We start from the raw sequence: 21,091 nt of genomic DNA, 5'->3' as shown, positions 1-21,091 counted from the left end.
CATAATGTATTATTTTATTAATTCTTATTCTGTAATAAGTCTGTGATGAGGCAGATGTCCTGTTTGTTTTACAGCATAATGTTGATGTGGTGTATAAGTTTGAACAGGTATATTGACCCATGCTTGTGTCCGGGGTGCAGAGCTGCTCTTGGGGTCCAGGGTGAGAGTCAGCAGGGCGTCTTTCACCAGGATGGACACGGCTCTCAGGATGAAGGAGGCAAACAGGTTCATGTGGATGTTGTTCCTCATACAGTGGAGCTTCCTGGTGACACAGACCCTTTGACATTTAGCTGGTGTATGAAGTGAGACATCACTGTTGCCCTGAAGCATGCAGCTCTTTGTCCCCATTTGTTACGTCTCTGACTTTCGTGGAGTCTACCACTCTGCCCTCTGTCCTCCTGCCATTCTTTCCATGCTTCCATGTCTCCTCGTCCCAACATACAAGCCTTCATTCTTTCCTCACTTGCTTTTCTCTTTTCTCCCTAATATGTTGTCTGCCATTGCCCTTCCTCCTCTGCTTTCTCTCTTTCCCATTCAATATTTTTGCTGCCTCTGTCCATCTCCCACAGCTGTCCTCTTTTCATCTTCCTTCCTTTAACCTTTGTATCCCCTGACGATTATTCCATTCAATTCTTCAATTCTTCGTTTTCTCCACCATAACTCTCCTTCCATCCATCCTTTCTTCCTCACTCTCCTCCCCCCTGTTGACGTCCTACCTGAAGCTGATCAGTATAGCCAGGGCCAGTAGCAGAGCTCCGAGCGAGAGAGAGTAACCCACTGTGTACATGACCCGAAACTGGTTGAGGGTGCGGCCATACTGCTGCTACGGATTCAACAGGAGAGACACTGTCAGCCTTTACAACCAAGACACACACACTTACACACACATGAACTCAACAGGTCTTCAATCATATTTGAACAGGTGTGTGGATTTCACAAATTGTTAGTCATAGTCACAATATTTTCACAGACACGCATCTTCCACACACAAATAACTGTATACACACAGCATTATACACACACACCTCACCTGCCCAGGGTCGTCTTCACATTCGCTGGTATTCTTTTGTGCCCATCGACCATCTTTACCACAAATTCTGTAAACCAAACCCTGCTGGACTGCTCACACACACACACACACACACACACACACACACACACACACACACACACACACACACACACACACACACACACGCGCACACACACACACACACACACAGTTATTGAAAGGGTATAGCATAGTTTCACTTTCATTTCCTTCTGCAGAACGCATACAGCAGCCTTACAATGACTATAATGGGGCCATGAAGCGTATATAATTGATTGTGGATAAAACAGAGAATCCCGTCCCACATTGCAGTTCAACTGACTTTGTTTGGTACATGAATGTGGAGGAAACAAGAAGCCTCCGCACCACTTTCCACTTTCAGAGCAGAATGGAGCTGTAGAGTGAAGTGATAGCTGACTAATTCTTTCAGCCTATGAATGCCTAATCCATGTTATTGATGTGGTGCACACCTTCCTTGTACACTCTGTTCCGTGAAACCGCCAGCTAACATCGTTCTGCCACTCTCAAGGACCTACTGTATAGTGAATGTTGCTCTCAAATTCCACTCTATGCTTCATACACACCATTTTCCCTGCAGTTGGACTTGGACAATGCAACAAATGGTACTGCCCTTGAATTTAACAGACAATATACACACAAATGTGACACAGTACGCCTCCACTGACTGACAGAGCAGCTGATAATTCCACAATTTTGCGATTAAATCAAATGAGTGCGGTTGACTGTCAGATTGTGCAGATGGTGACGCACACAGACCTTTATGGTACCAAGGCAGGAACCATGGGCAGGAGACATTGACAGTGGTTCCTGGTTGTCCATCAGGCCAGCAGGCATATTGGTCAAAGGTCCTGTTACACACCAGCCCTGCAGAGAGGAGCAGAGAACGTTATCTGCCAAACGCTGTGCAGACTGACATGTTGTGATCCAAGTCACATTACATTGAGTTCAAGAAATGGGCAAACTGAAAAACAACATGAGGCAAATTTGGGAAATGTGGTGCTTTACACGCCACAGAAAATGACTAAGAAGCCTTTTCTAATGTTAGTTTCTGGTCTTTGTGGTCGCTGATTTTGCACAGCAACAGAGATGATAAGATGGTCGATCTGTAATTCTCTAATTCTGTCTGGCACTGTTCAGCCAAATGGTGGTTAAATGGAAATTACCACTTTCACATTTAGGCTTATTACTTTTGAACTGCGAGTCGTACAATAAAAAATAAAAAGATTTCCGGTCTTTTTTCCTACAGTTTTGGGTTAATGAAAGTTTACAGATAGAATGTCTCGATGAAGCCTGACAGAAAGTTTCATATTCCTTATTGTTTATCTGTAATAGGTTGCCACAGTTGAATTAATAACTGGAGGAAAATTACTCGTTTATGCTGCAGCAGTATAGGGTCACCGCTGACCTTGGAGAACAGGTGGTATTTGTGAGAACGTATGTATTGTTCAAACTAAAACTAACTAACAAAAACAAAATCTAAGCGACAATAGCAAGCAGCTGAGAAACCAAACAAAGGTTTAACCTGCAGAGACACAGCAGAGTAGCTGCATATACAGTATGGGTGCATGAAGCTAACGTTTGTAGTTTTCAAAGTGTCATTTTTGCATTTCTAGATGAACAGAGAATAAAATACAAAAACTGGATGTGACAAACAGCACTTCTGGGCTCGTCTTCCTCAGTATAGCCAGCCTGTGACACAGCCTTATTCACACACCCAGTGCACAGCTCAAAGTTAAAAGAGACGGGCTCACCAGCGGCGGGCGGTGTGGCGTCGATGTGGTCCAGGCACTGATTTCTGTAGCTGCTCCACTGCTCCTTCAGAAGCTCCAGAGAGTTGGTGGAGGAGACCTGCAGGAAGAGAAAACTTTCCTCTGTCAGTCGCTGATGCTGCAGTTCAATCAGTTTAATCACAACAACCTTTCGAGCATAGTTACCAAACACAAACAAAATAGCAATGGTTTCATTTGTAGACTGTTAACAAGAAGCAGTATTTTAAAGAGATGCAGCAGCACAAAACAGGAGACAACACTGTCAATAGGAAAAGCCTCCTGGGATTGCTGTGACTAAAAGGCAATTAAAAAGTTTTTGCTCATTTGATTGGGTAACAAGAAGCCTTCGAGCCGGAGTATATATAGGAAGAAAGATAACAAGAGGGGGTGGGGGGGGGGGTGACTGTACCTTCGTGCAGCCGCAGAGCATGAGCAAGGCCAGAATGAGACACACCTGGGACATCCCACTGACACTGGGAGGATGGGGGCTGGTGGGGACGGGAACTCAGAGGGGTCCAACTCATGAGGGGGTCTTGACCCTTTCTCACTGTGTGGCCTACACACACAACACAGACAAGGCTGTTAGTCGGAACAAGTGTGTAGCGGGACAGGTGGGACTGCGATTAAAGGGAGGCTGGAAACAAAGAGACAGAGGGCTGAGAATAGCAAATGGCTAAAATGAGTTCAAGTAGGACAAAACAGGCAAAAGCTCAATTCAAGATGATTCACTGCCTGCATCTCTCTCTGTCTCCCTCTCTCTCTCTCTCTTTCACAAACACAAACACACAGACACACACACAATGACACACACACACGGTAAGTCAACTTTGTCTGTATAGTTGAGCAACTCAATGAAACCACAGAATGACATCTTTCTTCCCAATGGCGAGATAGTGATGCTGCCTCCATTTGTTCGTTGTCAGATTGACTTGTAATTAATGACATTTTCTGTTTGGCTATTTTCAATATAAAATAGCCAAAGGACAACCAAGAACACAACTCTATACAATCCTAACAGTGGTGTTAAACAATTTGTCGGCGTGTGAAGCTACAGTCGTTTTAAGTAGAAGTGCTAATGTCCACGTTTTCGTTTAAAAGTACAACAAAGTAAAAGTATTACTTGAAAGTAGTTGATGCACGGAGTGCTGCTGTTGTTTGAATTTAAATGGACTTAATTTAGCTCTAGGCTAGTGCAAGTGCTCGTCACCATGCTAGCTGTTTGGAGTGATGTCGTTAGCGTAGCAGTTCTATACATCAGCTGTGATCACGTGGTGCCTCATCGCTGCAGGACAGATTGTGCTTTCTGAGGTGCGAAGCTGACGCTCAGAGACAAATGGAGCTAGGATGAAGTTGAGACGCATCAAGCTGCAGGCAGTGTTGTCTCTCTCTCTCTCTCTCTCTCTCTCTCTCTCTCTCTCGTCCACACACTTGCTGCATCTGCTTCCTCAGAATTCTTTCAGATCTGCTGGGCCATGATGGAGCAACTATGATGGTTTGGTTTTGAACTGTGACCCTCAATGATAAGCAACAGGTCTAATCCCCTTTTCCATTTTGTGAAAATCAGTTTATAGTATCAGTAGGTATGACTTTGACAGTTATGTTACAGATTGTTTCTAATACTCATTCGTATTTGTCATCGTTTTTTAAGTTAGTGTCGCAGTGAACAAATTTGCCTTCAGCCCTCATCAGAAGTCCTGGCACACGGCTATGCACGTAACACACACGGCTGCGTGCATTAACACTTGTAGCTTATATAAATGACCTGCGGCCGTGTAGAATAATTACTCTTGCAAAAATGCATCAGTAGCCTCCATCTTTCTGTGCCTTCTGCCTGTGCAGGCAGAAACACGGGAAGCACATTTGAAATGCAGGAACAGGAATTACAGCACTACAGCATCAGTCACGGCGGTTGAACAGATAAGAGCCTGGAGATTGGACAGCGGAGGGAATTGGTTTCAGGGAAGAAAAAAGTACGGTGTCCTCACAGAGAATGGAAGGTTCTCACCCTGATCCCACTAGCACAGCAGCTTTATCTACACACTGTGTTTACATGTTCTTGCCTCCTGTCTCCTAAGATTCTAAAATGAATGCATAACAACAACAACAACAACAACTGCCTGTGTGTGGCAGCAGCTGCCATTAATTGATAGTAGAAACCCTGCATGTAGCCTTGCATGCTGTGTGAGATTGTGCATGTGTGTGAGTTTATTTCCACGGGATTCCTGGGGCGTCATCTTCACCCACGAAGTTGGAGAACAAAACGAAATCTGAAACGTTTCTGCAAAAAACACCTTGACCGTGGAAACATTTTTAGCTAAAACGTTTCAAATTCCATTCGGTTCCATTCTCCTGTTTCAGCTGAAGTGCATCTCCAGTGTGGATATTTGTGGTATTGAATAACTTGAGGTGTATGGTGAATAAGCTGGTATTTTATCACAGTACATGTTTTAGAAAGTGGCTACAGTGCCAATAACAGCATGATGAACTGCTGCTGAGGCCATTTCCCGCCAGCAGAAATGTTATCTCATGCCGTTTGAGTAATAACTGTTTTCTGTCGAACACATTTATTATATCTACTGAGCAGCAAACCCAGCGATACAAAGCATCCAGAGATGTAAGACTCAGGCACAAATCAACCAAACCTAAGCCTCTGTCTTCCTGGACGGAGTGAGAGCGAGACATCTGAAAAGAAGCCTGGATTACGTCGTCTCGTCTTCCATCTATTTGAGGTCGATGTCACGTGACTCGACTATTGTTCCAGGCAGGACTCGTCTACTGGTGTTGCTGATGGACGCCTTGTTTGCTTTCTCACAACCTCTCCTCTCCATCTGTCCTAATGTGGTCCAACTATTGCTCCATCTGTCCTTGGGACGTCCTCTCGTCCGCTTGCCTTAGGGAATCCATCTCAGTGCCTGTGTGGTGATGACCTGATCCTCATAAGTTTTCTTCGGCTGGAGGCTCAATCCACCTCCAGTGTCATTTCGTGGTTTTTGTGTCTTGATGAGCTCTCTTGCGGCTCTTTCCCATCGTGTCTCTGTCCTTCCCCGCAATGTTTCATACCTTTCTTAACGAAGCCCTGACACTTTTGAGTTGCTCCTGTTTCGTGCTTTCCAGAAGGCATGAAGTAACTCCATATCAACAATGTGCACCTTGAAACTGAATAAAACATTTCCACAGAATTTAAAGCAAAATTAAACCTTCATTAAATATATACATGTATAATTCATTGTATAACTGTAATTATGAAAATGTAAACAAAATGATCTCCCAACCAAGTCAAAACACACAAGCCGGACCTGCTGTGATCCCTAAATGACACAACACTAGATAATTAAGTCATCAATGTTAATTAATCCAAAACACAAAATAAGTGTTTATGTGTGTGTATGTGTGTATGTGTGTGTGTGTGTCCTTAGGTGTATGTGCACAAAATGTAAAGCGTGTCTGTCTGTTTTTATTTGACTACAATATTGACCCGAGGACAACGCACAATCACATGATTGTCTCAAACTGATACCTTATCGACCTTACAGACAGGTTTTACATTTCACACACACATACACACACAAATGGTGCTGTGGAATGCGGATAGCCTAACGTATTTTCCAGCCTGTGTACGGCCCACAGGATTGCTGCGCCTCAGATTAGAGTCTCAGTGATGTTGTTGGGTGAAACTCACACAGTTAATGTGAGCTTTGCTGATAATACTTTGGGTATTGGTGTGTGTGTGTGTGTGTGTGTGTGTGTGTGTGTGTGTGTGTGTGTGTGTGTGTGTGTGTGTGTGAGAGTGCACGTTTTTGTATGAGCCATTCTTGCTCATCTGCATTATGATGTTGACGCTGGGCCAGTGAGCACATGCAAACAAAACACACATTTCTGCCAATGATACTGAAGGGATATTTGTCTCCCATATCCCAATAGCCCATATGAGTCATCATCTCAGACAACATATGTGTGAAGCAGCATTCATGTTTGTCTCTGCAAAGACCAATTAAGCCTTTGAACTGAAAACTCTTTCTTCTTCCTCTTCTTCTTCCTCTCCGAGGTGAAAGAGGTGAAGGCGAAACGGTTTCAACAATCATCTCTACAGTATGTTGAGAGGCTTACACAGCCTGTCAGCAGAACATCTCCTCCTCTCCTGATGAATTAAACAATGTTTGCTGATGACCTTAACACACAGGATCAGTTTTTTATCTCCTGCATAATTGCAGACGGCCCCTGCGTGTTTGTTTTTGGCACTCGATCCTCTGCGTGTCTCTTTCCTCCTACACATTTCAAATCTAAATGCACCACATGTGTGCCTCTGTCCTGAGAAAAAGGAAGGAGGGACAGCTGGAACAGAAAGAGGGAGAAGCAGAGAGAGCGAGAGCGAGATCATTAGAAAATCTAAGAAAACTACTAAATCACACCGCAGGGATATTGATCTGAAGCAATCAAATAATGAAGTTGATCAAGCAAACAGACACTTCCTCATTATCATTAGGGTCAGATGACTGAATTAAGCAGATCTGCTGCGCTCTGCATTTGTATGTGCGGCGTATTGTTTGGTGTCAAACCCCTCAGCCACCATCCCATAATGTTATTTAAATCAATAAGCTGTGTGAATGTGATGGGAAGCAGATAATTAGGCACAGTGTGAAGCGCGTGTAGCTGGAGACCACGCTGCAGTGCGGCGGCTGTAAGGGAGATAAAGAGAGACGCAATCACTGTTTCTGTGTCACTGAGCCACTCTCACACACATCCGACCAACGTCTCCGTTTCTCTCCTCTGTTCTTTCCTTCAAGGCTGAACACACACTGCTCACGTTCATTTTCACACTGTCCCCACATGGCGTATGTCCCATTCTACACGCTGTGAACGCGGTACCAGCAAGAACGCACACGGAATCAGATGTTCTCCGATCTGTAGTATTCATATGCGGAAAGAAATCTGATACTGCAGTGTCATCTAAAAAGAAAGATTGGAACTTTATCGCACTCGTAAAAAGCACCGATTGTGTCATTTTTAGTGACATTTGCATCCTTTGTAGCACTTTTTATGACCGTATCAGTAATTAAATCCCTTTTTTTGTGTGTGCATACAGGCTTTTTTACGTGTAGTGTATTACAATAATAACAAAACTGCTAATTAACTGCAAAGTAGCACTTAACCAGTTTGTATAAATAAAGATTCAGTAACCAGAGGAAGACATTGCAGGAAGTAAAGTTTGTTTCAAAATATTACATGATGAAAATGCTGTAAATATGTAGCTAGTGTTGAATTTATCCTTTGTCTTGTGACCGCATTTACATTCAGTTTAGGACTTTACAGAAACTATTCAAATCAAACAATCTGTGAGGAGAAAAATCACTTTTCATGAATTGTTCACATCTCAGAAATATGCAAATGATGTACTGATGGGTCACTTAGCAGGGGGGTCAGAGAGGTTGGGGAGCTTTTATTTGGACAGATCTGGTGTGCTTAGAGACAAGCTGACATTAGAGTGGTGTGTGTGTGTGTGTGTGTGTGTGTGTGTGTGTGTGTGTGTGTGTGTGTGTGTGTGTGTGTGCGTGTGTGTGTGTGTGTGTGCGCACACTTGTCCTATGATTAACTTAACTTAACCCAGAATCTGCTCCCTTTGCAGATGTAATGCTTCACAAACAGAACTCAGGTGGCCTTTCTTTCTTTTTACATCTCTGTCTCTCTCTTGCTGTCCTTCTGTCTCTCCTACCACAGAAGTCTCTCACCTACAGTCCCATTTTTCTCCGTGGCACAACATTTTTTTGACATTAGAACTTTAACAGACTTCCTTTGGAGCAGCACATAATTCTTCAGCTGATCTGAGAGCACTGATCTTCAAAATTAAACATTATTATACCCGATGCTGACAAAATACATATATATTTTTTCATTTACTTAAACCTCTATATTTTGAAAATGTTCTATTGTGATCAAAAGTCATAATGGAGCATATTTTCTTTGTGATATCTCTTCCTGCATCATGTTCTGGCTGCGTCCTAGATGTGCAGAGTATTATTCTTTACTCTTTAAACGCATCAAAGGCTGGCAACATAGTCCCATAGCTTGTAACGCTCCTGCCTTGCACTATAGTATGTGACCACTTATACACTCCTAGAGGGTGTATTTATGAAAATAGTGCAAAGGTTTTTCAACCTTGACTGCTTGAAAGGATTCAGTTAAAGCAAAGACTGTCAGGATACATCTGGGGTTGTTCGTCATTGTGAAACTGCCAAGTGGCATCAGTGTCTTTAAGCCACGCCCACTATTCAGAATGGAATGATCATGCTGCCTGGTAAGAAGGAATCATAGATAAAGCAGATGTCCAGTGGTGATGTGGATCAACTCAGCAAGGGCCAGATGAGCCATAAAAAAGTTATTTTTTGCATGTGTGGATGTCGATACAAATCAGGAGGAAGAGAGAGAGAGAGAGAGAGAGAGAGAGAGAGGGAGGGAGAACACATGGGGAGACAGCATGGCCAGTACAGGACATACCATTCTCACTCTCCCATGGACGATGCCAAGACTCAAACCCTCCATCAACATCTGCTGCTGTCTGGCCTCGTCCTTGAAACATCTCATTCTCATTTATGCCACAAATATCACATCGCCCCAGTTTACAGCGAAATCTCTATCCTATGGAAGGCCTATGGCTTGCTGTGCTCCGCTTAAGGTCAAACAGTACAAGTTGCATGAACATAGTGAAATATTTAAATGAATACAGCAGAATACACACACAGGGGGAGTTGCTTATACATCATAATTATTATTATATTATGACCTAATGCTTAGGTTTAACTCAGACCTTTCTCGCTCCCAGTCTCCCTGAGGGGAGCAGAGCCAGTGTGTGTTATAACCCACAACTCTAGCCGTCATGCTCCTGCTAAAGCTGTACCATGTAAACACGTCCGGACACACACCGTCACACTTGTGACAGCCGCAAACATGGGGGACATAAACTGATGACACACAATGACAAAAGCATAAACCCAGATACACAACACCATCAGACACAAACACACACACACACACACACACACACACACACACACACACACACACACACACACACCAGCAGCTCATTCTACAACATCATAATTACAGTTAATTATTACAGTAATGAAAACTTGTCAGGTGAAATTTGTACATGTGTGTCTGCAAAATGGTGCATTCATGCGTGTGTGTGTGTACATGCGTGTGCGGTGTAAAGTTAAGGGTTACATCAATCATGGCACCCACATAGCAACCACAATACAAAAACATAAAGGAGATCAAGGTAGGAGGAGCTGAATGGGAGCTCAGTCACACACCTACAGTCTTTCTGACAAGACTGAAGCATGCTGGGCAATCTTACAGTTTCCCTTCATGTGTTGTTGAATTTCTATGAGATTTATTCTGATGAGAAACTTGGATTAGTATGTCTTTTTCTTGAATTAAAACAATTATGATAATTATGTTTGACAGGTTGAGGTTAATAAATGTGAGAAACACACACACACTCTGAAAGGAAATTTTCTTAGCTGCTTCAAATTGGACATTTGTAGATAAGAGATAGATAAGATAGATAAGATAGGAGTTCTGCAGAGTTGGGCCAACAAATCTGCAATATTTACACTATCAAGAATGACCTACAATTTAAGGAGTAAAGTTGATTTTACAGTTAAGTTAATTTCATTGAAACATTATTCACTGAAATGTCCTTCATAGCTCCATGTCTCTCCTTTACCAACTTAAATTGTATCTAGGGAGATTTAAGCTAAATGCATCCAAAAACACCAAGAAAAAGGTGAACATTGAAACCACCCATTCATTCACAAAGTTAGCCTTGAAATCTCATTAGTCTTGTCAGGTGTTGCTGTGCACGTCAGGTTACCATGGCAGCAATGAGTGATCCACTCTCAAACCCTTTATTTCATTATGGGATTAGAATGTTCAAATGCTTTAACAATTGTGAACATGCAAGGACATTTGCAGGTTTTGTTCCAGGATAACCTTGGATCATGACTCATTCTTGCTTCTCAAAGACCAAGCTGCCTGATTCCAGCCTTGCTGAAGCAACCCCAGATTATCACTGAGCCTCCACCAGATTTCACAGTGGATGTGAGACACTTAGGCTTGAGGGTTCTCCGGGTCTCCATCTAACCATTAGACCACCAGGTGTTGGACAAAGCAGAAAATTGGACTCACCAGAGGAGAAGCTTCAGCACAGGGGTGTTCTTTGCATTATTCCAGGTCTAAAATCACCAAATCTTAGACAAGTAATCATTATTTGCAAAGAAATGCTCTAAATGTTGTCAGTAGCTTGTAGAATAAAACATAAATGTTAATTTTACTCAAACACATATCCTACCTATAAATAGTAAATCTGGAGAAACTGATGATCAAACAGTGGTCTCTTAATTTGTCCCAGCATTGAGCCATTTGAATTGTTGAGTGTCTCATTGTCTTGTTGGTTGCATGCATGGTCTCCCATGTGTTTAGAGCTCTTGTTCTCCTGTGACTTCTTATCTTTGGCTTTGTTCTCCTTCAGACTGGTTTCCTTCACTTCATGGTTATGAAAGCCTGTGTTTGATCCAGAGCCTGCCCTGCTCAGTTTAGGACACAGATTAATTTCTGAAAGATCAGTGAAGTACACAGAGTGGAGAGTTTGGGCCCATTTCTCCCTGTCAGATAAAGTGGAGAACCATTATTAGATAATAGTGTTAGAGCTTACTAGACCAATGTGTGTGTGTGTGTGTGTGTGTGTGTGTGTGTGTGTGTGTGCATCATAGCTCTAAACAAAGTTAGTTTAGATTAGATTTATCTGTAGATAGCTCAGAAATATATGAAATACCTACATGCACCAGTTAATTGGGCAATTGAATCAATAGGATTCAATAAAAAATAATTTTACATAAAATGCAGAGTAAGTCCTTACCTTAGGTTGAATAATTTCTAATTGGTTACTTCATACCTGCAACTACATATCCAGATGATTCATGTATAATTTCTCTACACAATCAAGACCCTTTCCAGAGTGAGTGATGGAGACGTGCAGTCGAGTCTGAACTGAACAGCTCAGGCATCAGAGAGCAGCGTCTGCGTCCTATGGAATCGATTGCAAACAAAGCATTGAAAGTAAACATTTCAGAGATGAAGAGAAATGACCTGTTACTATGACGAAGATGAGGGTGTGCCTGTACCACACATCTATCAACAGCCCAGCATCATGTCACATCGTGTGGTTGTGTTTCTGGATCAGACAGCAAAGATGCCACAGGCAGAGCAAACCATGGTGGCCCTGCAGAATACGCCAACAACCGTGTCCAAATACAACTAATGGCTTCAGAGCACGCATCGGTGCCCTCCATCACGCCTCACAACTGGGCTTGGATAGGATTTTACCACCTTTCCTGAGGGGATCTAGGAATTACTCATCAGATTTCAGACTATGTAGAACCAATATCACCAACAACAATGTAGAGATGTGTGAAAGTGGATTTAATAATTAAAATAAGCAATATACTTTTTTTTTTACAGCCCAGCCTCTGAGCACATTCCCTCTGCTTTGTGCAGGATCAATCATTTGCAGCCAGCGGGTAGTTGGTTTGAAATGTATCTACTTTATTAAATAAATGTATTCAACATATTTTATATGATATAGTCAGATGGTGATAGTTGAAGGGTCCAACCTGCACGCATTAGCTTCATGACAACATGGCTTTCTTTGCATGCATATGATCATTTTTGTGATGAAATACAAAGATATCTTTATAGATTGTATCCTGGGAGCTCTAACTCCTGTTAGATGATGCTGTTATTTATGACTGAAGCCCTTTTACAACTCAACACACTTCAACCAGTGAGGCAGGAAGGATTGTATCCAGTGTCATAGAAGTCCTTCGAAGCAGATATGATATGATATTGACCCGGAGGCCAACCTTGTTCCAGCTAAGGCCAATCCTGAGGGGAGCACATCACAGATGGAGTAGCAACCAGCAATTTAATCACTACACATGGGTCTACTTTGTCCATCTTGTACAACTCATAGACCCCTGGAAATTGTTAGTATTTATATCTTATCGTAACTTCAACTTCAGGGCTTCGGTTCTATCTTTCTATGATGTCTTAATCATCAAACGTGTACTTGCCCACTGAGGCAGTAGCTCAGTGGGTAGAGCTTCCGCTTCCGCTTGGGAACCGAAGGGTCGCCGGTTCGAGTCCCTGCCGAGGTGCCCTTGAGCAAGGCACCGAACCCTCAATTGCTCCCCCCTCTGCGAAGGGTGGTAATATATAATGTAAGTCGCTTTGGATAAAAGCGTCTGCCAAATGATTGTAATGTAATGTAATGTTGTAGATGTAAGGTGTACATATATGTACTGTATATATGTGTGTCAGTGTCTTGCATACTGACATGTGGCCCACCCACTGGACTGTCTGATGTCAGCGCTCGTCAGAGCTCATCTGCTTGCAGCACGGGGCGCTTGTGGGTGGGGTGATGTGATGTCATCGAAGAAACACAGTGCATCTGGTGGAGCCAACTGTTCACATAATGATCCAAACGTTTCAAACAGCTATCGGTGTTTTGTACGTAGTGTTCATGTACGTAGGTGTACTGTTAAATTTTTCTCCTTATTGATAATTCATAAGATCAGCCTGTGGCCCAACACACACACACACACACACACACACACACACACAAACTGTGCCTTTAGATAGTATACATGTAGCCATGCAAAGTTTACATCACAAGCTCGCTAAGACAGACGCAGAGAAAAGGGACATAGCAGAGCAGGGCTGCACTCTTTTCCATTACATAACAACCCAAAGGGACAGATGGGCCCGTTGTAGATGTCCCATCATAAAATGTGATGTTAGTCTTATGGTGAAGTAGGACTACAGTAAACCTGCAGTTGTCATGTATACAGTACAGACAGAGAGAGAATTAAGGTCTCTGTTTCTGTGTGTGTCTCTGTGTCTGATGTGTGTCTCTGTCTCTGTGTCTGTGTGTCTCTGTGTCTGCCTTCAGGTGCACACGAGTTTCCACTTTGTTATTGTCTGTGTGCACATGTACATGATGTCTGATCCCTGCTGTCCCTGGAGTCACAGCCTGTGTAACCTGAGTGCCGGAGCTCACTTGTTCAATCACATCATTCCCTACATAATCTCTCTCCTCTCTCTCTCTCTCTCTCTCTCTCTCTCTCTCTCTCTCTCTCTCTCTCTCTCTCTCTCTCATGTATCATCCCATCGTCTATAATTAACTAGTGTGAGTCTGCTGGACTGCTGGAGAGAGTCAGCAGATATGGCACTGCTGCTACCGCACAAATATTTATACTGAACAGGATCAGTGTGTGAATGTGTGTGTGGTAGTGAGGGGCTCAGCTTAGCCTGAAAGAAAACTGTAAATTGTCAGTATAGAGGTGCAGCAAACAACTGAGGTGAACACAGCAGGACCTTGTGTGTATATGTGTGTGCGTGTGTGGTGTGTTTGTGTGTGTGTGCGACAGAGAGAGAGAGAGAGAGAGAGAGAGAGAGAGAGAGAGAGAGAGAGAGACAATACACCCAGAGTATTCATACGTGACAAGACAAGCACAGCAGGACTATTGCTTTGTCAACATCACCAATCAGACTGGATCTTTAAAAAAATCTCTCACTCTCTCTCTCTCTCTCTAGTACACACACACACGCGCACACACACACACACACACACACACACACACACACACACACACACACACACACACACACAGATAAGAAACAACGAAAGAAGTAAAACTCTGTTAAGGTGAGAAAGAGGAGAGGGACACAGACAAGGCAGATTATTGCCAAGTATTGAGTGACACACATCAACACTTGAGACCCACACAAATAACTAAATTAAATTGTTAAATCTGGCTGACAGACAAAGTGAAGAGATTGTTTCTTCTTTCCCGTCACCAAGACTCACTCTATGCGTGCCTTCTAGTTTAGAGTTTAGATTTTGTATCTTCTTTTCTTTTGCAAGTTTGTTTTTATTGAAGCAAACATTGTACATGACATTGTGCATACAGTTGTAGGATATTTTGGAGACCATTTTTTATATAGAAAGAGGGGAAAGAGAGATAGAGAGAAGGAAGGAAGGTTGTATTATCACTACTATTGTTGTTAAACTTTATACGTAGACCCTCAGGTAGAGTACAAGTAGATTGGAACTGCAATGATGTCATAGGGTACATACGGTTCTTACAGGATGATGTCAAACAGCAATGTAGGCATCATAGGTTGTGATAGAGAGAGAGAGAGAGAGAGAGAGAGAGAGAGAGAGAGAGAGAGAGAGAGAGAGAGAGAGAGGAAATAATTAGATTTAGTATCTTGAAACAGGAGCCTACATATACTGTACTATATGTATGTTGCTTCTTCACCTGGAGATTTCATTGTCCTATTGTTTTGTCTTTATTATTATGCAATAATAAATTACCTGTGGTGTTCTGGGACAAACCAGCTTTAGGTGAGAGAGAGAGAGTGTGTGTGGTGTGGGGGGGTTGCAGTGGTGTGGTGGTTGCAGTTGCAGAGGAGTTGGGGATGGGGGTGGTAATGTTTAAGGTCAGCAGTATATTGATCTGGGCTTTACAGCGACTCTACACAATGACGGCCTGTGACGGTCGCTGTGCTGCTTATGCTGATCGTTGTAAAAGTCCTCAAGTGTGATTTAGGTTTGTGTGCGGGCGAGTCACTATTATTCAAGAATCAATATCCACTGCGCTCTGAGTGCTTCTTTACTTGTACGCTCACTGTCGACCATGATCCCTCCATCTGAATCCTCCTGCACATGTTCCACTGTGGAGAGGACCCAGGCTCATTCTACTCAGTTCTCACAATTCTAATACAGTATTGATTATCTGATACCGCATTAATATTTAAGATGCTTAACCAAGTGAGAAGCTGGATTAAACACGTCCTCTTTCCAAACATTACTGCGCTTCCTCTTAATGATTTCATCTCTTCCTTTTTCCAGTTCTCTGTTCTTGTTTGGCCACAGTCACCATGTGATGGCCTGAAATACGGTCAGGTTATGTCAGGTTACACGTGTCCAGATCCTGCAGGTACCTTCTTCCATGAATCCAGCCCTGTGCAAAATGTGACTGCATCTACCTGCGTGTGCTTAGCATGTGAGAGCAGTTACAGTGTGATTGTGTCTTAAGCAGACGCACATGAGGTTGACAGACAACACAATCACTAAAGGCCAGAGGCAGATGCATAACAGCTGATATCATTTCTTTATTTTTATACTTTGTTTCCATATGAAGATAAAGACATCTCTGTTTTTATAAAGTGGGAAACAAACTCAAGTTCGGTTGAAATAAAGTTCAAAATATACCCTGAAGTATTTATGGGTATTTATTGTTTTCCTTTAGTTTAGCTTAAAATAACTTACTTCTTTGATTCAGCTTCAGTGATCATTTCTAACGGTGCACCTTTTACAATGTTCTGCAAAGCTTACTAGGTACGAATACAGTTGTATTGGTAATTGATAATAATAGTAGTGTGTTGTTTGCATGACTGTAGGCTGCCAACATGTGTCCTCTAGCAGTGTCTCTGAAACTCAAACAGTACAACTTGGAATCTCTGTACCTTTGCAAAACAGTTGTTCGTTAAAACAGAGTTGCCACGCTTAACATTTGAATTCAGAAAGTCAAAGTGAAGTTCAACAAAAGTACCAAACAAACTTAATATTGTGGATTAAATCTGTCAATGTGAAGGCGACTCCATGAATCCAAAGCTGTGTAACTAATCAGTGTGTTGTGGATCCTCTGTCTTGTAGCTGTGGTTGGCAGCGTGTGTTTTCCTGGCTCGTTTGTTGCCGCATTAATTTCCACACAAGTTCAAGTGTTCAATCATTTGGACACATCATCTATTTTGGTGTTTTGCTCTATAGAACTCTTCAGTGTGCTCAGCATTCCCAAAGCATAAGGTTCTTTTATTGCCCAATTCAGCATTTACACATTCATTCTTAGAGTTTATGCTTTACGCAGTATAGGAATAGAGGTTGTCCCAACAACAGGAGTCAGAACAACGGACGGGTGCTACAACTCAAACATTAGATCAAAGACGGAGAAAGACATGGAGGCATAAATGATGTCCCTGAGGATAAACGCTCACCTGTCTAATTATAAATACTCTTTCCACAAGAATTACTTTCAGACATTCCCAAACACATACTACACACACACACACACACACACACACACACACACATGCACCCAAAAAAATGGACCTATGATCTAAAGTCAGTGGCTCAGAAGGGCATCAGCACACTGGCAACTTCTGTGTGTGTGTGTAACAAGGATCTGAAAGAGAGTGTGTGAGACATTTGGTGCACCCACACAGGTCTAGATGAACTTATGACACCTCACACCTGTGTTCTCTAATCTAATTGGTCAAAAAAAAGCGGTTTGTGAGGTCGACATTAAGCTTTTCCAAACCTTTCTACCTAATGAGTCGACCATTTTTAACCGATACCAACCGGAAAGGGGGTGCGATTTTACACGAGATGAGTTCACTCATCGTGTTTGTTCTCTTTTTGCGTCTTGTGTTTGCTGGCTCTTTGCAGTTGTGACAGCAGATCGATGTCGCCGGTGTCAAACTGTCTCCCTGTGACAGACAGCTCAAAGCTTCTCCCTCTCTCTTTCCCACCCTCTCCTCTCCTCTCCCTCCCTCCCTCCCTCCTCTGTTTTTTCTTCCAGCAGATCACAATGGCTCTTCATGTATAATGGATTGGCGTGGAGGCAGCGTATCGCTCGCCACCTTTCCTCCACTTTGCTCCCGGCACATGGTGGTGCATTCGCTGCACTTAGTAAACCTGTGGTGCTGTTGGAAATGTTATCCGTACTTTCTCTTCCTCTCAGGGCCATTCAGGACAGAAAATACCTCTTCAGTCACTATGGCTACTGTGGTTGTTAAATGCCACTTTCCCTTCACTAGTTTGCCAGGGGTCTATACTTTTAGCCATGTGAGAGCTTTCTGACCCGTCTGTGATATCACTTAACACTTTTGAGTCTGGTGTGAAGTTGTAGGAAATGATGGCTTGTTACTGTGCCACTTTTAATGTGATCAACATGTCAAAGCAACTAAGAAATACATTAACAACACTATAACAAAAGTATACAAGCACATATTTCTTCTTCTAAGGTCCTTTGAAATTGGTTTTGCCTGGGCCATGGATGACGGCTCAGACCATTTCATTTATAAGTAATGCAAGAAAATCTGTGTCATTCCAGATCTTGTTCATAAAGATGTCATGCTCCTGTGTGATGCATCTTAAGTGCAATAAATGTGAAGCGTGCGGTCAGATAGAAGACTGCACGCGGGTCCATGCACATGTGAGCGGTCTTATTTCACGGGCCGCCGCCTGGGACGTGTATTTCAAGACTGACGACATCATATACAACAATTTATGAGGACCCTTGAAATGCAGCCTTCTGTTGAACAAATGTTGAGGGGCACAGCAGTCGTAGCCGTCTTGCGTTCTGCCGTAACCCACGGTGATCAAATCAGACCAATAAACTGCAATGTTTTGTTCTACTAATACTTATGTATCATATCTTTATCTTTATCTGTATCTCAACAGCATAATGAATGATCGTAAACATCACCTTCTTTATCTTATTACTAATTTAATATTTAAAATGTAAGCTCCAGATCTTCTCCCAGATGAGCGTGAAGCCGTGTGCGATCATATGAGACCACTGATTAGATTCCGAACACACTCACACAATAATTACATCACACACACACGTGAATGAAGATCCCAGAATGATGCATAAAAGCTCAATCAAATGTGAGCAGACTACGCTTACACCTGTGCTGAATATACAAATCTCCCTTCAGTAACACATGGCTATACTTATCTTATCATCACCACGTTACCAAGCACGAGCATCACTGACTGACTCCTTATTAATATGGCTGAACTGTTTCAGGCTAAATCCAGAGCCACACCCACTTCAGCTTGGCAACAAACTGTAGCAAAACAGTAATAAATATCAGAAAACAAAGATAAAACTCTAATCGGCTTGGCTCAGACAATTTTATGTGTAAAATGTGACAGGTGAGCAAAAACTGTAAGAGGGGAACATTTTTTAGGAAAGATTTCCCACTGGGGGAAAATCTACTTAGACTCAAGTGGGCGTGGCCTATATGAATGGGCGCTAGCATTATAAAAGGTTAAGTTCTGTGGTCCCGACCTTTAGTCCATAGAGCCGACACATTGGATCCACATCAGGGTGTGTAAGGAAACATCAGGAATTATGAAAAAATGATGGAAAAATGTTCTTTTTTTACCAAATTTTTTCTAACACTGACATGAGATGTGTGAAAATCTTTAAAATGAGATTAGATTAGGTACTGAAATGAAGTGTCATCATCATCATCATCATCATCATCATCATCATCATCATCATCAGTTATCAGTCGTATTACAGTATTTCAGCTGATATCGTTATTCAGTAGAACACCTCGGTCCTTAATTAAAGCTCAGCAGTGTAAAACATCTGTAAGGCATAAAAGCACACACACTGCTGCCCTGCACACACTCTCCTGGATTTATCACCACAGAGTGTCTCACATGTATGAGGTCAGCATTAGACTGCAGAGCAGATAAAGTGTCTCTGTTTAACCAGGCAGGAGTCATCTAACGCTAATGTGCCGTGTGTGTGTGTGTGTGTGTGTATGTGTGTGTGTGTGTGTGTGTATGTGTGTGTGTGTGTGTGTGTGTGTGTTTGTGTGTGTGTGTGTGTGTGTGCGTGCGTGTGCGTGCGCGTGTTGGGGTGTGTATGTGAACATGCGTCAGAAACCAGTCTGGGTCAATGTTGATTAAATAAACAACTGTGTTTATAGCGCAGGCCTTCTTTCGCCGCATGTATGCATGCATAAACACAAACATGCGTGTGTGCACACACACACACCCCCACACACCACAAACACACGCCATGCACCTTCAAACATATTGTTCAGTCACAACAGAACACTGTGCATTGGATTAATATGATAAAAGGAGCGTCAACTCTTCAAGTGTGACATTTGCCCACGAATCCAGCCTGTTTTACTTCAAACAACAGGCGCACAAACACATTCACTGCCCTCCAACCCACTCACAAGAGTCGTTAAGAAGACGGGAAGCAGAATCTGTAACAGAATAACAATATTTCAGATAATAATAAATAATCCTGTCACATCTAAATATTAAAATCCTAATCAAATCCTGTCACAATAATGGCAAAATCCTGCCATTATTGAAATCCTGTCACATCATTGACGTTCCAATCTGTGTTCATTCCAACCTGGGTACAAACAATGATTTAATGTAGGTAGTATGTAATGTGTACATGTGTCTTTTTATGCATGCAGGTACATCTGTCTGTGATGCCATGCAGACTGCAGAGTGTAACAGAGAGTGACTAATGTGAGAGGCTTCTTGCATAAGCACTCCCCCTGTTCCTTAACCCCCCTAATGAATAAATGACAGAGAGATCAAACACAGGAGCCGACAAAAGAGCACAATGACAACTTTATGAATCTCAAAGCAAAGGTATGTATACATGTCCTCTGTTGTGCACCTGTGAGACGTTTGACACTGCACATGTGCATCCATCCTCACTATCTGGATGCCATATCTTGACAGTGAGGTCACATGTTGGTGCAGAACACGCTGCCGTCACGCCGCTATCCCATCTGACTGAGGAATCGGGCTTTGGTTGTGATCGGATCTCTGTCACAAGTGGTCACGAGGAAATGCGACGCGTACAGCAGGTGATGGGATCCACCCTGTCTCCTCTTCGTCTCTGCTCGCTCTCATTCTTAGCAGTGATTTGCATGAGAGGTGAGGCTTGCTGTGACTGAAATGCACGGCTGAGCACCAAACTACCAGGCACATGATTCTGATAGGCAGGTATGTAAAACATACAGTATATTGCACTTCAAGCTTTTTTGTGACGTCCATTATTTACAAAACTGTGAATAATGGTTAATGAGAGCGTAAGAGAGTGAATTCCATCCCTTCTGTTGTTTTGTGTTTGGGTGGATCTCTGCTTGGAACGCAAACAAGCACCTCCATCTACTAACCTTTTCAAAACAAGAGTGACACCTGCCAATCAAAGTTGAGAATTCAAAATGGCCATTGTATAATGTAAAGAGCATGATGTCACACTGCATACATTCACATTTGGGTAAAATTGTGTTTAAACAACGTTACAAGCTACATTATACTGTAACCGGCAAACTGCTGCTCTACCTTTCC

General features: G+C 42.6%; 2 protein-coding genes across 3 annotated transcripts in view; both read right to left on the bottom strand.

Moving 5' to 3' along the window:
- Positions 1-20,335, bottom strand: part of LOC142996744 (complement C3-like) — a 78,508-nt gene extending 58,173 nt beyond the window's left edge. Inside the window, exon 1 of the mRNA XM_076147798.1 lies at positions 20,332-20,335. The gene's annotated coding sequence lies outside the window, so the exon portion shown is untranslated. The remainder of the gene's footprint in view (positions 1-20,331) is intronic.
- The window catches only part of gcgrb (glucagon receptor b), a 31,718-nt gene that overhangs the window by 8,006 nt on the left and 2,621 nt on the right, over positions 1-21,091 (bottom strand). Inside the window, exons 2-7 of one of the 2 annotated variants that reach the window (XM_076147801.1) lie at positions 3,251-3,397; positions 2,824-2,920; positions 1,829-1,936; positions 1,031-1,119; positions 717-823; positions 118-262 (exon numbers count right to left, since the gene is read on the bottom strand). In XM_076147801.1, coding sequence (XP_076003916.1) covers positions 118-262; positions 717-823; positions 1,031-1,119; positions 1,829-1,936; positions 2,824-2,920; positions 3,251-3,304 — 600 coding nt within the window. In that variant the 5' untranslated portion in view covers positions 3,305-3,397. The remainder of the gene's footprint in view (positions 1-117; positions 263-716; positions 824-1,030; positions 1,120-1,828; positions 1,937-2,823; positions 2,921-3,250; positions 3,398-21,091) is intronic. The other variant, XM_076147802.1, reaches the window with a different exon arrangement.

Source organism: Genypterus blacodes, unplaced genomic scaffold (genome assembly GCF_046128005.1).
Source record: "Genypterus blacodes isolate CSIRO-AG114 ecotype Tasmania unplaced genomic scaffold, CSIRO-AGI_Gbla_v1 ptg000039l_1, whole genome shotgun sequence".
NCBI lineage: Eukaryota > Metazoa > Chordata > Actinopteri > Ophidiiformes > Ophidiidae > Genypterus > Genypterus blacodes.
Note: the sequence above shows the minus strand (reverse complement) of the source record. Positions and strands in the feature narration are given on the sequence as shown.